The sequence below is a fragment of the Salminus brasiliensis genome, chromosome 14 (genome assembly GCF_030463535.1).
Source record: "Salminus brasiliensis chromosome 14, fSalBra1.hap2, whole genome shotgun sequence".
Classification (NCBI taxonomy): domain Eukaryota; kingdom Metazoa; phylum Chordata; class Actinopteri; order Characiformes; family Bryconidae; genus Salminus; species Salminus brasiliensis.
Genome location: NC_132891.1, coordinates 27,294,536 through 27,309,720, shown reverse-complemented (window position 1 = coordinate 27,309,720; position 15,185 = coordinate 27,294,536). Strand labels below are relative to the sequence as shown.

Below are 15,185 nucleotides of genomic sequence, written 5' to 3'. Positions count from 1 at the left end.
ATACAACAAATGCAGAACATCTTTACATCAAAATTAACAATTATTAGCATAATGTAGATTGTGTCTATTATAGAATGTATGCATTGTCTTAGGCACCTAGGGCACAGTAATAAAAAAAAAGAGAGAGGGAAAAAAAAGTTCTTACCTATTTCACTGACCATCCAGCTTTCTGAGCTGTGACAATTAGACGCTTGCAGAGTGTTTTCAGGTAATTTTTTTCTCTAGTGTTCTTATATACAGGTACAGTCATACTGGGGGAGGAGCTTAAAAGTCACTAACACTAGACTACCTTACTTTAGAACTCCAAGGACAGGAATCAATCCTAACCCTATGTTCATGATTAAACATTAAAATCTTTAAGCTCAAATCTTCCTCCTCCACACCACATCCCTTACAAAAAAAAAACAGTATTAAATGATTTTTTACATTAACTTATACATTTATTTACTTACATATTTACATCATTCCCACAAATTAGTTATACAATATACCAAAACAGCCATTGCCAAAAAGCAAGTGAATGCAATGACAGATTTGTGCTAATGTAACAGATTGTATTACTGAAGATATCATGTACATGTTTGGTAAATTCAATAAATCATACTACTGATCAGTGACATTTGGCTTGTTGACAAAATAGAAGACAAATGACTGATTAGTGTTTCGATGACTTCTGACACGGTGTTATCACTCCATTAACACTGCTGTATCCATGTTCCTACACAAACCTCTACATTGTATTCTGGACATTTTAAAAATCACATGACAAACACAATATTGGATAACTTCATTGCAGTGATAAAAACATGTGACCACAAACAATTAATGTTTTTAAGTGTACCACATTACAAATACACTTAATGACCTATAGAACACTGCACAGCAGTTTTGGGTAATTTTGCTTGAACATACACATGTATTGTTGCCCCATTGAGGAGCTTTATCAGATACCTCAAACCAATGTATTTCACCCAGAACAATAAACATTTGGCAGGATGTATTTATTAGGATGCAAATACAAAAAAATATTTTATATAATATATATATATATATATATATATTTGTTTAAGGTCTGGTAATTGGGTCCAGATCATTCATTAATGTTTGAACTACATCTTTTGCACCCAGTCTGCACAAAGAAAGTGCATTTTAAACAAAATGTCAAAAAGTCAATTGTTCAATTTAAAATGAAGAAATGAATTTAAGTGTAACAGCAATATTATAATACTGATACCTCAAAAGTCTGCCTATGTGTCTTACTGGAACAGGTGGCAAGACACTGTTCACATGAGCCCAAAGCAAAAGCCAGATTTTGTGATTAGGGGCTTTTGCTGGCATTTTACTCCCACTACTGGCTAAAATACAGAATTGCATTATAGAAATATTGCTTAATTCATCATATATATAATTCATGAAAAAACTATAGATTATGGCAAACAGTGTAAATAGTGTTTATATACTAATAAAATGCATTCAACTACATTAAATCGAAGATAGAAATGTCATCACTGATGCAAGCTATCAGAAATAGCTAAGTGCAAATCTTTCATCACATACTCTCTAGATCAGAGATTCTTGCCTCATAGCCACAGAACATTCTTATGCAATGTGATTTGTTTAAATATCATCTTGCATTTTAACAATATAATAGGAATGGGATGTAGACAATTTCCTACAGGACTTATTCTGGAAAGAGGAAAAGATGGACAAATTGTCCAGGGTGGGTGGTGAAAACAGAAAGAACAGTACTCCACTTCTTCCTGCTTGGCAAGCTTGATCTCTCTCCACCCGCCTCCTGAGTGGCAGGTAAGCTACCAACTGGCAAAAGCTAATTCATTCAGTTCCAAATGTAGCCAATCAGAAGTCACTGAGAATGCTGATGTCAGCAAACTCCTGGCGGTACCGGTAGGAATACAGGCCGAGAAGGAAGGCCCACTTAAATGTGATGAAGCTCCAAACACATGACAAATAAAAACTCTTTGGGTCTGTCAGTGCTGTGGATAAGAAGAAGTTTCAGTGAGGGTATTACTGTTTCAAGAGATGCCTTGATTGCATTTATAATAGGGGCCTAAATAAAACCTTTATAATGTATCATGTTATCACGCTATTTGATATTTATGTTTCATTAATACATTTAAATAGAATTTTATGTATTTTTATGAAATCATTTATTTAGTTAATTATGTCGCCATGTTCTAACCCCATGTAAATGACAGCGTCTTACAGCAGAATATTGTGCAGTAGGATATTTATACAAACCAAAAGACAGTTGCTTTACTATCCTGACAGCATGTTTAAATACGTGTACATAACTCACCTTGCTTTTTAGTAATCGCAAGAGTCATGAAAGTGGCAAAAGCAGCGACAGCCAGCATTGAGAAAACTGCACTGGCTATCATGAAGAGCTTCAGTCCCTTTAGCCATGTGCGCCAGTAGTCCTGAATGTACATAATGTGTGTAACCAGGACCCACAGGGCCAGCACTCCTGTAAACACATACAAACACTGTATATAATATTACCATCCTTTAAGAAGTACTGGAGGATTAAATATGATCCTGGGACTGACAATGTCAAACAGCATAACAATAAAACCTGTGCTAGATTAATACCCACAGTGCTCATTATAGTCCAGATAAAGGCTCAGTAACACATCGCTAGTTTTACTGTGTGTACTGACTTAATATATTACACAAACAGGTACGGTGACATGGAATATAAGGTTCTGGGTCTTACAAATGAGTGGATTTAAATATAACGGCTAAGGCATGCTAACGTGTAATTTTCTTGCATCAACTATTTGAAGCGAAACGTTTTTACTAACGAGGCACGTTAAACCAAGTAACTGGTCTCACAAGATGGTAAAAATCGAATATAAAAATCAGCGTTGAATTGATGTTTTCTTACATTTAAAGAATACTGAGCATAAAAGTTCAATGTGTCAGGCGGTTGTTTACCTGATAACCCGCCCATTGCCGCCGTCCATGGCTGCCAGTAAAGCACGTTCCAAACGATAAAAGCCGAAAGTCCAAATAAGACGCCAAACGTGGCATAGCCTATACTGATGTAAGTCCGGTTAGGTCCCATTAATGTTAAGGTGCTGCGAAATAATAGCCCTACAAACAGGAAAACCTTCAGGAAATAGCTCGAGAGCGGATTATAACGCTCAGATGATTACGTAATAACACGAGCTGCTCAGCAGCTCTACTCACTGATAAGACTTCTTCATGCCCTCCTCGATTTCCTACTTAACACACAGAGCGCCATCTACTGTAAATAATAATAATAATAATAATAATAATAATAATAATAATAATAATAATAATAATTTAACTGTAAACTGTTATCTGCTCCTTGATGAATATGAATAATAATCATAATAACAACAAATACATATTTTATAGGGAAAATCTGCTTTGTTACAAAATTAAGAAGACAATAGAACCATAACAAAGAAATAGAAACATATCTATTGATCATAAAGGAAAAGACTTGATTGCTGAAACTGTAGGTGCACCATATAATACTTGCAAGAGATGTGTCATCTGTAGTGGTTTAACAGCTTAGTTCCTGCACTAACCACATTACGTGCCAAGCACAGTTTTAACCCCTTAAACCCCAAAGTATGAGGGCTCACACTCCAATTTCTCACTCTCATGATAACAATATTGGCACTCGTGCACATATTTCAGAGAATGCACCACTTCTTCAAGAACATAGCAAAGAACATAGGAAAGATTTGGCTATGGATTGTGGATGAGTAAGGACTATCTTAAGGAGATCTTAATATTCCAGCAGCAATCACCCAAGGCATAAGCAGCATAAAGTGGTTTGAGGCAACGCATTGGAGTTCTGAAGTGGCCAGACTAAAATCCTACAGAACACCTGTGGAGAAATGGCAGATGTTGGGAGAAGGCACCCTTCAGATCTGAGAGACCTGGAGCAGTTGGCAAAAGATGACTTTTAGTATAATTTACTTCTAAGATTAAAGAGGTGAACCCTTAAATGTCTCATATTTAAAGCCCACCTTTAGTGTACTGTGTGGTGTGGAGTGTAAGAAGGCAGGTCCATCTTTACATAGAAAAGGCAAAGCTTTCATTAGCATTTTTTAATATTAAAAAATCAGCTGCGTGAGTTAATGGCAAGTTCACACTGGAAACAAACAGTAATGACCTACCAAGAGTAACAAACAACAATATCATTTATGCCCCAGACAACAAATTGTTTGCCAAGTCACAGAACAAGCGCAGATTGCTAAAAACACAGTTGTCAATATTACACTCAATAATCAATGCATGATTGCTGCATGATGGAGAGCATTTTTTGTAGCACATGGATTGACGCTGTGCCGCACGTGTGATCAGCTTGGCACACACAGATGTGCCTTGGCCCTGCTTCCCTTAGTCACTGTGGTACATAAGTTCAAGATGGGGCAAACCACTGAGGGACAAAGACATACACTCGCATACATGGTTCATTTGGGCTAATAATGTATTTTTACATTATTACAATATACTGCATTTAAGATGGAAGACAACTTAAATATCACTCAACAAATATCAAACAGTAAAGTTAACAATAGACAATAAGAAAATGTCATAATAACACACATTTTAATCATTACAATTAATGGCAAAGTTAAAATGAGTGACCTTTTTCATGTCATGCACATTGACACACAAACACACCCACACACACATACACACATGCATCCAGCCGCAGGAGTTCTTTCACATGGCCAATCACAGGATGGCAGGAAGTTGGCAAATGTCTTACTCGCTATCACTCGACAGAAATCAAAACTCAGATGCACTCTCTGACGCTCCATTAAACAGCAAAAGTAAAATCAGACAGAACAGACACAAAAAAGAAATGGACAGAGAGGAATCCTGGTTAACTGCCTGGGGTAAAAAAATAACAGAACAAAGAAGAAGTGCAGAAGCTGTCAAAGGTAACTTCATCACAACAAGTAAGTAGACCTTTAAACCCCTTCACATATATTACTATATAATCAATGCTTCCCAAATCACTTGTTCTTTAGGTAACTGTGAAAATGTGCTCAAAACACTAATATTAGATTACAATACAAATAATACCAATACAAAAAGCAGTGGTTTTACTCACTTTGTTCATTGTTCACTTCATCTCCAAAGCTCTCCACATGGGAGTTTTATTGTAATCATCCAGGTGTTGGTTTGTGTATTCAGTGCTTAATGAGGATAAATCAGGTGAGCTGGTAATGGAATTGAACACATCCACGTGCTGACTGGGAAACCTGGAAACTAGCTCACAAGATCTCAAATACTTTCTTAAAAATGAGAAATTCCTGTTACTTTTTAAGTGCTTCAAACTTCTGCACACTACTGTATGTGCATCTTGGTAGTAGTGAGTTTCTATTTCACTGCCATGATTCAATTATCAATGCATCCAGTACCAAGTATGAATTAATCAGTTACTGCTTTGAAGCTAATACTGAAGGTATGCAGTTATGAAAGTGAGATGAAGTGTGGGCCTTCATACAGGTTAATAAATAGCTTCTACAATCCACACTAGTGCAGAATAAATTATTCGCCGAAGTTCTTTGCAAAAATGTGTAGCACTGGCGTGCTGAGTCTTTCAGTTCACTTACTTTATTGATGTGGAAACAATGTACACATCTGAATGATGAAACTTCAATGTAGCAGTGTTCTGTGTTGGTATAACAGCCACTGATTGTTGAGAGATGGTAGAAGTGAAAGAGCTATGAGGCTGAGAAGACAGGAAACAGTACATGAGTGTGTGTCTATATGTATGAAAGACTGAAAGAGATGCAGACCACTACACTTCTTCTTCCAATCTAGTTCTCATCACTATTATATCACCTTTCTCTCTCTGTCTCTCTCTTTGCGTCACTTGTACATCTCAGCTGACATAAATATCTCTTTTTCCGTGCTGGCATGTGTTTGGAGAGGGAAGTAAAGAAGGAAGGGAAGGTGGATTTATGAAAGGATTTATATACACATATGCTGTTTGAAGGCACATATAACTGCCTTTATTAATGCCTTTATTAAGCTGTGTTTGTGTGGATTTGTGCATGTGTGTGTTTAGGGCTAGCATTACATTTAGGCTTAAAACATTGGGCCTTCATCAACTCAAGATTCTGAAACTCACTAATGTTTACTTATTAGGGATTAGGATTAGTTCAATTTACGAGGACAATGGGATCCAGCATTATAAGAGCAGAGCTGTGAACAATTCTGCAGTTAAAAAAACACATCACAAATCTGACTTACATATTTACATACATGTAATGGCCTGCATATAGGATATTTTTTATAAACACAAATTGTGTTGTGTGTGTGTTTGTGAGAGAGAAAGAGAGAAAGAGAAAAGAGAGAGATTGCTAACAGCACTGAGGGTAAGGATGTTTCAGCAGGGCGGTGATGGGCTGCAGGAAATCCCACTCCCTCTCCCACAGGAACTCTGTACAGACACACACACACACAAAGGTATTTTTCCCTCTCACTGTTTTCAGTGCTAGTTGTGTGCGATAACATAGAAAAAAATGAGCCCACTGCCCATTTTCACAGTTACTGTTATTACTTTGTCATATCGTATAATAATATATTCATTATTTATCATTTTTGTTTTCATTTTAATGATATTAATGATTTTTGTTTTTACTATTATTTGGTTTATTTTTTGTTTTATCCATTCTTCATGGAATGTTTACACAGTGTACAATTAGGCTGGACTCTCCAGAAGGTCCCAAGATCTATATGTTAATTTTCAACATTGTTAATGTTAGGCTAAGGATTAGGGCTAGTTTCGATTTTATGGTTGATATGATTTATGGTTTTGGGTTGAGGTTATAGACTAGAACGAGTGTTGGGATCAGGGTAATTGTAATTTAAGTTGATATTTAGTTGAATCTAAGCCTCTACACTGAACTTCCCACTCTCACTCTAAACAAATGTGAAACAATGGACTTTATGGATTGATAGCAACAGTATATACAGGAATGTATTTTGAGGTCAGTCATTACTGAAAAGCACAATTATAAAACCACTGACAAAATTAAGTTCATCCAAGTCTCTGATGGGGTAATGGAAGAACACAACCTGCAGTATCTGCAGGTATACACTAGATGGCAGTTAGAAACTATGTTTGCTAAAAAGGAAATGTTTTGATATTTGGACTTGTTCGTTGCCATTTTTAGACTGAGCCTACATGGTTAGTTAAGCACTTTTAACGAGGATGTTTTATTCTTCTGCAGCAATGTTCCAAAAGAATTTTTGGAGATCATGCCATTTTAATAATCTCAGGCTACTCTACCAATGAGATGAGCAAACCTATTGATTATTCATTGAGCTAACTGATTCAGTTATCGAAGATACAGTTTTACATTACATCTATAACAAAAATCTTGTTACCACTTGCTGATTATCTTTTGTTTTTAATGATCATATTGGACACATCAAAAAGCCTCATTCATTACAAAAATAAACATTTGTATTAACTTAATCTGTAATACTGTGTTACTTTTATTACACCCTAAGGATTACAATTCAGGTTCAAGTACTTGCCTCTCAAGATCAAGGATTGAAATACATAATGCCTGGGCCCTGCATGTAAAGCACTTGAGTTTGGGACATGTCACATAGCAATTCATTCTGAGAACAGTAGACAATAACACTCTATCTTGGTGATGCTATCTGATCTAGGGCAACTTTGTGGTGTTCCTTATCAAAGCCAAAAAGCAGGGCTGACATTACCACGTGGAGGTCATGAGCGGGAAAACTGGATTGCTGAGACGTTTTCACATTCTCTCTCTCTCTCTCTCTCTCTCTCTCTCTCTCTATCTATCTATCTATCTTTCTCTCTCTCTCTTACACACACATATATGCATACACAGAGAAACAACTGTTCAGCAGTGTGCAGAGGTAGAAGGCAGAGTCAGCACAAGTCAGAGCTCCAGCAGCCTCTCTATATGCCCTTGTCAGGACATGTCAAAGACTTATGATGTAGAGTTTACTATAACAGCTTCTATCCAGAAGGAACAAAGACAGCATTGGTGAGTTCTGTTGGGTTTGTACTAGGTGATGTGTGGGAAATGTGTAAATTTGTGTGTGTCAGTGTGTGTGTGTGTGTGTGTGTGTGTGTGTGTGTGTGTGTGAATGAATGTGAAGAACATATGAGTGTGAGTGTTTATAAACATAGCAGAGTGCAGTACATATGACATATACTCTACTATAAGTAGCATCTATTGTAATCCATTTAGGCCTTTAATTATGTACATACATGCATGATCCCATATCCTGACAGTGTATGAAAACAAGTGTGTGTGTGTGTGTGTGTATGAGTCCCATCTTTCACACTGTACCCTAAGGGGAGGTGTTTGTCAGTGGCACAACAAGCAATCAACAAGCAATCTGCTTTTGCCATCGCTGCTATTTTTGAGAGTTGTTTGTTTCTGCAGGGAGTGATTTTAGTCTGTTATGGGAATTCTGCTATGAAGATAAAAAAAACACACTCTGGGGAATTTTTGGGAATAGTTTGTACTCCCTTGTGGGAGGCCGCAGCAGAGAGGCCTGTGGGAAGGGTGGACACCTAAGACACTGAGACACTGAAATCACAGGAAGGAAACAGGTGTTTTGTGTATGCATACAAGCCAGGGATCCACAGAAACAAAGCAGAGAGTCCTTGTGATGCTGTTTTGGTCACAAATCTAATTTGCACATTTTCTCCAAATGCAGCCCCAAATGTACAGTGCCTTGTAAAAGTATTCGGCTCCCTTGAACCTTTTGCCACATTTCAGGCTTCAAACATAAAGATATGAAATTGTCATTTTTTGTGAAGAATCAACAACAAGTGGGACACAATCGTGAAGTGGAACGAAATTTATTGGATATTTTAAACTTTTTTTAGAAATAAAAAACAGTGGGGCGTGCAATATTATTCGGCCCCTTAACTTTCAGTGCAGCAAACTCACTCCAGAAGTTCAGTGAGGATCTCTGGATGATCCAATGTTGACCTAAATGACTGATGATAATAAATAGAATCCACCTGTGTGTAATCAAGTCTCCGTATAAATGCACCTGCTCTGTGATAGTCTTAGAGTTCTGTTTAAAGCGCAGAGAGCATCATGAAGACCAAGGAACACACCAGGCAGGTCCAAGATACTGTTGTGGAGAAGTTTAAAGCCGGATTTGGATACAAAAAGATTTCCCAAGCTTTAAACATCTCAAGGAGCACTGTGCAAGCAATCATATTGAAATGGAAGGAGTATCAGACCACTGCAAATCCTGGCCATCCCTCTAAACTTTCAGCTCAAACAAGGAGAAGACTGACTGCAGCCAAGAGGCCCATGATCACTCTGGATGAACTGCAGAGATCTACTGAGAGACTCTGTCCATAGGACAACAATCAGTCGTACACTGCACAAATCTGGCCTTTATGGAAGAGTGGCAAGAAAATTGATTGGAAGATGGATGGAGCCAAATACAGGACCATTCTGGAAGAAAACCTGTTGGAGTCTGCAAAAGACCTGAGACTGGGACGGAGATTTATTTTCCAACAAGACAATGATCCAAAACATAAAGCAAAATCTACAATGGAATGGTTCACAAATAAACGTATCCAGGTGTTAGAATGGCCAAGTCAAAGTCCAGACCTGAATCCAATCGAGAATCTGTGGAAAGAGCTGAAAACTGCTGTTCACAAACGCTCTCCATCCAACCTCACTGAGCTCGAGCTGTTTTGCAAGGAAGAATGGGCAAAGATTTCAGTCTCTCGATGTGCAAAACTGATAGAGACATACCCCAAGCGACTTGCAGCCATAATCGCAGCAAAAGGTGGCGCTACAAAGTATTAACGCAAGGGGGCCGAATAATATTGCATGCCCCACTTTTCAGTTTTTTATTTCTTAAAAAAGTTTAAAATATCCAATAAATTTCGTTCCACTTCATGATTGTGTCCCACTTGTTGTTGATTCTTCACAAAAAAATACAATTTCATATCTTTATGTTTGAAGCCTGAAATGTGGCAAAAGGTTGAAAAGTACTTTTGCAAGGCACTGTAAATGCCTCATTTATGTTGCATTGGAGCAATGATGCTAATGTAGCTGAAAAATAAGTTAAGTATTACATTCAAAAATCATTACTCATTTGCCTCAAACTGTTACTCAAGTTGTACAAAAAAAACTGGTTTCTGATGCTGTATAATATAGTGTTATCTATATAAAAGGGCTAAAGTACATTATGTCCAGAGCTTGTCTCTCATTCAAAAGAAGATTTTGTACCTTCATTTCTCAACTCCATTTATGAGCTGGCAAGTATAATCACATATATGTGTAAAAACGTCAGTAATACAGTGGTTGCTTAAGGATTGTGGCTTCATTGCTTGGTTACATATCTCTTCTCTTTGATGCAAATCGTTGTGTATATTTTAAACAGTTCTATATAGCACCAAAAAGAGTCCCACTATTGTTAAAAAAGCAATATAGAACCCTAAAGTGTATTGTGCCATAAAAGTGGTGAACTTGTGTTATGAGGAGGTAAAGAAAAAGAAGGCTAAAAGTCTGTTAAAAAAGCTAGATGAAGCTTGTAAACAATACTGTGGCTTCTTTCTGGCCCACAGAGCTCCACCCAGGATGGGCCGCCTAGTCTCCTGGAACAATAGACAGGGTTTTAAATAAGTGTTATGTAATCGGCCCAGGCCCCAAGTCAGAAATTACTTGAAGAAAGTATGAAGTGGTCTCTTCGGACAGTGCTGAGATGGACGTCTCCATTATCTGTCCTGGGTATGAACTCTGGAATGTGTGGACCCTTCAGTCTACTAGAAAAGTGTGTATGTGTGTGCCAATGTCTTGTGAGAAATCCTTTACACCTCATTTTTTCCTTAAATGCAGTGTCAACAGAAACAATTACCATGGCCTTGCAACTTATCATAGTGCCCACAGTCTAACCCTGTAAAAAGGCAGAACATGTTTCCTGAACGGCTCTTGGCTTGAATGTATGGTTCTAGGGAAAACTTTGCAACCTTTTTGTATGTTTTCATTTTTGACCACAAACAACTTCTATTATGTAAAATGTCTGCAAACAGATTAGAGATCTATGCAACTGTAAACTGTAAACCTTTTTTTCTTCTCCATCCTAGTGGCCTCTGCAGACATCTGCTCAGCAGACACTTTAGTAATGTCTGCCTCGTCGACACCTGGGAGGTCATCATCTGACCAGGTAAGCTAAGGCTACTCATAACTGATCTGTATCCATCAACTAACCAGCTCAATTACTCGTGTGGATGCAATATTATTACCATCTGATCACTTTCATGATAAAGGAATAAATAGAAATGGTTAATACTTATATTACATTGGCATATACACATAATAATATACACACTTTCCCAATTTCCTTAAGATTTCCAACTCCTGATTAGTTACCATTTTAAAAATATTAAAAAAAATTTGATCATTCTCATTGTGCGATGTGCTGCTCCTTGTTCTTTTCGGTTTTATATGCTGCAAACTATCAGTGGCATTTCACAGGCCATTGTCACATTTAAGACACTGTCAAATACAACACAGTTGAACAAATGATAATGTATCATATTCCTAATATTCTCATATTCTTTGTAAGAAATGTAAGAATGGTGTGGCACTTTTTACAGGGTAGAGTGATTTAACGTTTATTTCATTACCTACCTTTGCAATTAGCATTCTGCTGTAAAGAGACTTATAAGCATGCCTCTTTACCCCACCTCAAAGCTTTGCCAGGCAGCTGTGAGGAACAGATAAGAAGAGATAGAGAAAGACAGAGACAAAACATTAGCAAAATAATCAAATGTGTGCTCCATTATAAAACTTACACGTATAATGTAACTATTCTAAAGCAGATTATTTAGAACTGACCACCTTTAAAGTAAGATCTATGTAGTTCTTAGCACAGCTAAGATTACTTACATGAGAACGTTTTGTGTCCCAAGCAAAATACTGGTTTAATTCACAGGTTAATCAAGGGGAGTACCTCGAATCTCTCGTTAGCATGAATTAATGAGAATGCATTAATAAGTGTGCCCTTGTGTGTAACTGTAGCACATGAACATAGAACGTGTTTCATAGGCACGTCATGTGCTACAGTCTACATTAGAAGGAAGAAAAGAGCATGTTTGCTAAATGGAAGGCAAATACTCTGTCTGAACTGACTTGTTACGTTTTTCGTCAGTAATTTGTTTTCCACCCGTATTCCAAAAATCCGCCTCCTGCGCTACATCTGGCTGGTTGATCCCACTTTCTGCGGTTGGATTGGTAAGGTGTTCATCTTCACAAGTTGTGAGCATGCAACACTAGCCAATTATAACCTAAAGAGGGAATGTTGTCAGAAAACGGGTGGAAAAAGAACATTACGCTGCGCACAAGCCAGGAGCTAGTAAACTACAAATCAACCATAGCGCAGGAGACCGGATCCTGCTAGCCAATAGTAGTGTGGGAGGCGGGGCTTGTCAGAAAACATGTAGGCGTACAAAACATAACGCGACCCAGCAGCTACAGTCAGGTGCCAGTGGCATTCAGGACGTGGATGTGAAATGCTGCTTTTCGCAGAGTAGGCTGGAGTAATGGTGAGAATGGTAAGACAGTATTGGAGTAGCGCTCTTTGCCATGTGCCGCCGCTACAGAGGTCCTAAGCTATTTTTGATTTCGAATCCGTGCGAAAAAATGCATCTCTTTCGGAGTTACAATTACCAAGTCTACCCTGATCGCTACTCCATGGAGAAAACAACTGTCAGGGGCATCAGCTGGGTAAGTTTATTTGTGGTAAGAGCCAGTAGTATATTAGTCCTGATAGTAGCAAAGGAAAAGGAGTCACTGGGGTAAGGTTTTAAGATTAAAGTCAAACGGTATATGTAGTGTAACCTAGCCCTCATATCTTCAACATGCATTGAACGTAAAAATATTCGAATGGACAGAAACGTGTGTCGAGACTGGCTTAGACTGCGGGTACAGGTGTAAGACGTGGGGAAATAGTGTGTGTGTGAGAGAGAGAGAGAGAGAGAGAGAGAGAGAGAGAGAGAGAGAGAGAGAGAGAGTGAGAGAGAGAGAGTGAGTGAGTGAGTGAGTTAACACTTAACCACATCCTCCGGAGGGTGGACATGACCCCAAATGCACAGCAAAACTTGTGAGGGACACTCACTGCTTTCCATTGTTCTTTAAAGGGTGTGTGATAGTTGTCCAAAAGGTTTATTAAGAAACAGCTATTTATAGCTTATTGTTTATTGTCAACCTCAAGGCCTGACCCCTTAGAATCTGGAAAAGAATGTGTGAGAGTTTTTTTTCTAGACATAGTAAAACAGTCTGCTGTAATATATATATATATATATATATATATATATATATATATATATATATACCCCAAAAACTGTCAACATCTTTTAATGTGCACAGCTATTTCACAAGGCAATAATACAGTTAATTTACTCTACATGATTCATAATTGTAATATAATTACTCAGGATACAAAACAATATTTGAGTTTGGTTAGATTTGGATTTATTCTTTTGAATTAGTTGCCCTTTACCCATACTTGGAATAAGTTCTGAGAAACCATGGTTTAAGCCTGTAAAAACCATTCAGAGCTTCAAGGACATTTTTAATTCATATGTACATGTACAATGAGAATCACTATAGCCTAATAGTGTAAACAGTGCTTGGTTGAATTAATTGCAGACATATGGTAATGTGTTTAAATGTTAAACAATCAAAAATGAATTTACATAATCTATGTGTATTGTGAGATAAGCTGTATCTGTAAAATCTGTATATTTAGGAAATAATATGAGCATGTCAACAACAAAAAGAAACTGGCATCACTGGCATTTAATGTGAAAATCCATCTCAAGACCAGCTTTTGCTGTTAACTGGTTTTAGATGGTCTAAACAGCTCTTTGATGGCCAGTGTGATTGAAAATCACTGGCCAAGAGCAAAGCTGGGCAACCAAGTTAAAAAAAAAACTCAAAACATTCAGTGTTCTAAGGCTGCAATTAAACCTATTTCTGCAATTAAACACTGTGCACTAATCTCCATTTTCAAGTTGCATGGTAAATGTACACCAATGTTTGTCACCAGCCTCAGTGATCAAGACGGAGACACAACTTGACATCTCCTCACATTTCAGCACAGAAGGTGGTGAGTTGCAGAGACTTAGAGCAGTTCAAAAAACCCTTACAGTCCCAAAGAGAAGGGCATATATATGGGAATATACTGTAAGAGCCGTATACCTGCTCATGCTAGGCCCTACTTTTTTCCATTACATAACAACTGTTGTGTGGTTGGACCATCTTTACAAAATGATGCAATCTCAGTCTATTGAGAACGTATAGCACAGTTTTATATTCTCCACTCCTGACCTGGACATGAATGGGCTTTCAGTAATATTTGGCTTTCAGTGACTGGGCTTGTACAATGTACTTCTTTAACAGAAATAAAAAAGAAAATAAAACAATTTTCTGAAATGACACAGGGTCAGAATTATACACACAGGGTCATAAATGTACATTAGATGATTAATTCAGTTCTGCTGAAAGTTCCAAAATGTCTAAGAGGCAGTGGGCACGGCAACACTGGAACAGTTTTTGTCCTTGAGATTTGCTTTCCATTCCCGGACATTCAAAACGTGGCTCTAAAATCTTCAGTGAGACTTATCGTCTAATCATGCTAAATTATTTTGGTAAAGTAGTGGCATAGGATTCGAGTTAGCTTTTCCCATATAACCCTGATATGTGGTGCTGAGCACTACAAGATTTAGCTTTTTAAAGGTCAATTATAAACCTAAAAACACTTGAAATTCAGCACATAAGGATTTGCTGCTGTAAGAAAAATTGTGTCCAATCTCCCATGGGTTTATCTGCCACTACCTGTTTTAGAGAGTTAGCATCATTAGACACAGCTGACCAGTGTTACATATATTTCTCTGAATGTGCTTTACTTTACCTAGGTGATAAATACTTATGTACGTTATTTGTTACGTAACAAATAGGGCCAAATTGATATTCATACCATTAATATACTTTGACTTTCTTGTAAAACTGAAAGCTTTCCAACTTTTTTGTATATATCAGAAGTGATTTATATTGGCTTTTACATGTCCTTTATAATGTTAAGTATGACCAAAGATAAACATAGATAAGTAGTTTATTCACTCTTGTTAGTGC

General features: G+C 37.4%; 2 protein-coding genes across 8 annotated transcripts in view; one reads left to right on the top strand and one right to left on the bottom strand.

The window, feature by feature from the left end:
- Positions 1-418: 418 nt before the first annotated feature.
- On the bottom strand, positions 419-3,227 carry slc48a1a (solute carrier family 48 member 1a). Its single transcript, XM_072696815.1, has 3 exons — positions 2,956-3,227; positions 2,318-2,485; positions 419-1,994 (listed from the first exon to the last, which is right to left on the bottom strand). Exons 1-3 carry the CDS (start codon positions 3,083-3,085, stop codon positions 1,858-1,860), a joined length of 435 nt encoding a protein of 144 aa, XP_072552916.1. The 5' UTR covers positions 3,086-3,227; the 3' UTR covers positions 419-1,857.
- Positions 3,228-4,841: 1,614 nt separating this feature from the next.
- The window catches only part of rapgef3 (Rap guanine nucleotide exchange factor (GEF) 3), a 36,827-nt gene continuing 26,483 nt past the window's right edge, over positions 4,842-15,185 (top strand). For 2 of the 7 annotated variants that reach the window (XM_072696932.1, XM_072696931.1), the window contains exon 1: positions 12,521-12,776. In XM_072696932.1, the coding sequence (XP_072553033.1) occupies positions 12,636-12,776 (141 nt within the window). In that variant the 5' untranslated portion in view covers positions 12,521-12,635. Of the gene's footprint in view, positions 4,968-6,345; positions 6,487-11,134; positions 11,215-12,520; positions 12,777-14,103; positions 14,158-15,185 lie in introns of those variants that run through there. The other 5 variants (XM_072696928.1, XM_072696930.1, XM_072696929.1 and 2 more) reach the window with 5 other exon arrangements.

Bases quoted from the DNA above. Each gene is read 5' to 3' on its own strand.
- slc48a1a (XM_072696815.1), bottom strand. From the start codon at position 3,085: ATGGGACCTAACCGGACTTACATCAGTATAGGCTATGCCACGTTTGGC. The intron at 2,486-2,955 runs GTAAACAACCGC...ATGTGTTTACAG, and splicing joins GGCAATGGGCGGGTTATCAG to GAGTGCTGGCCCTGTGGGTC. The intron at 1,995-2,317 runs GTGAGTTATGTA...TCTTATCCACAG, and splicing joins TGCGATTACTAAAAAGCAAG to CACTGACAGACCCAAAGAGT.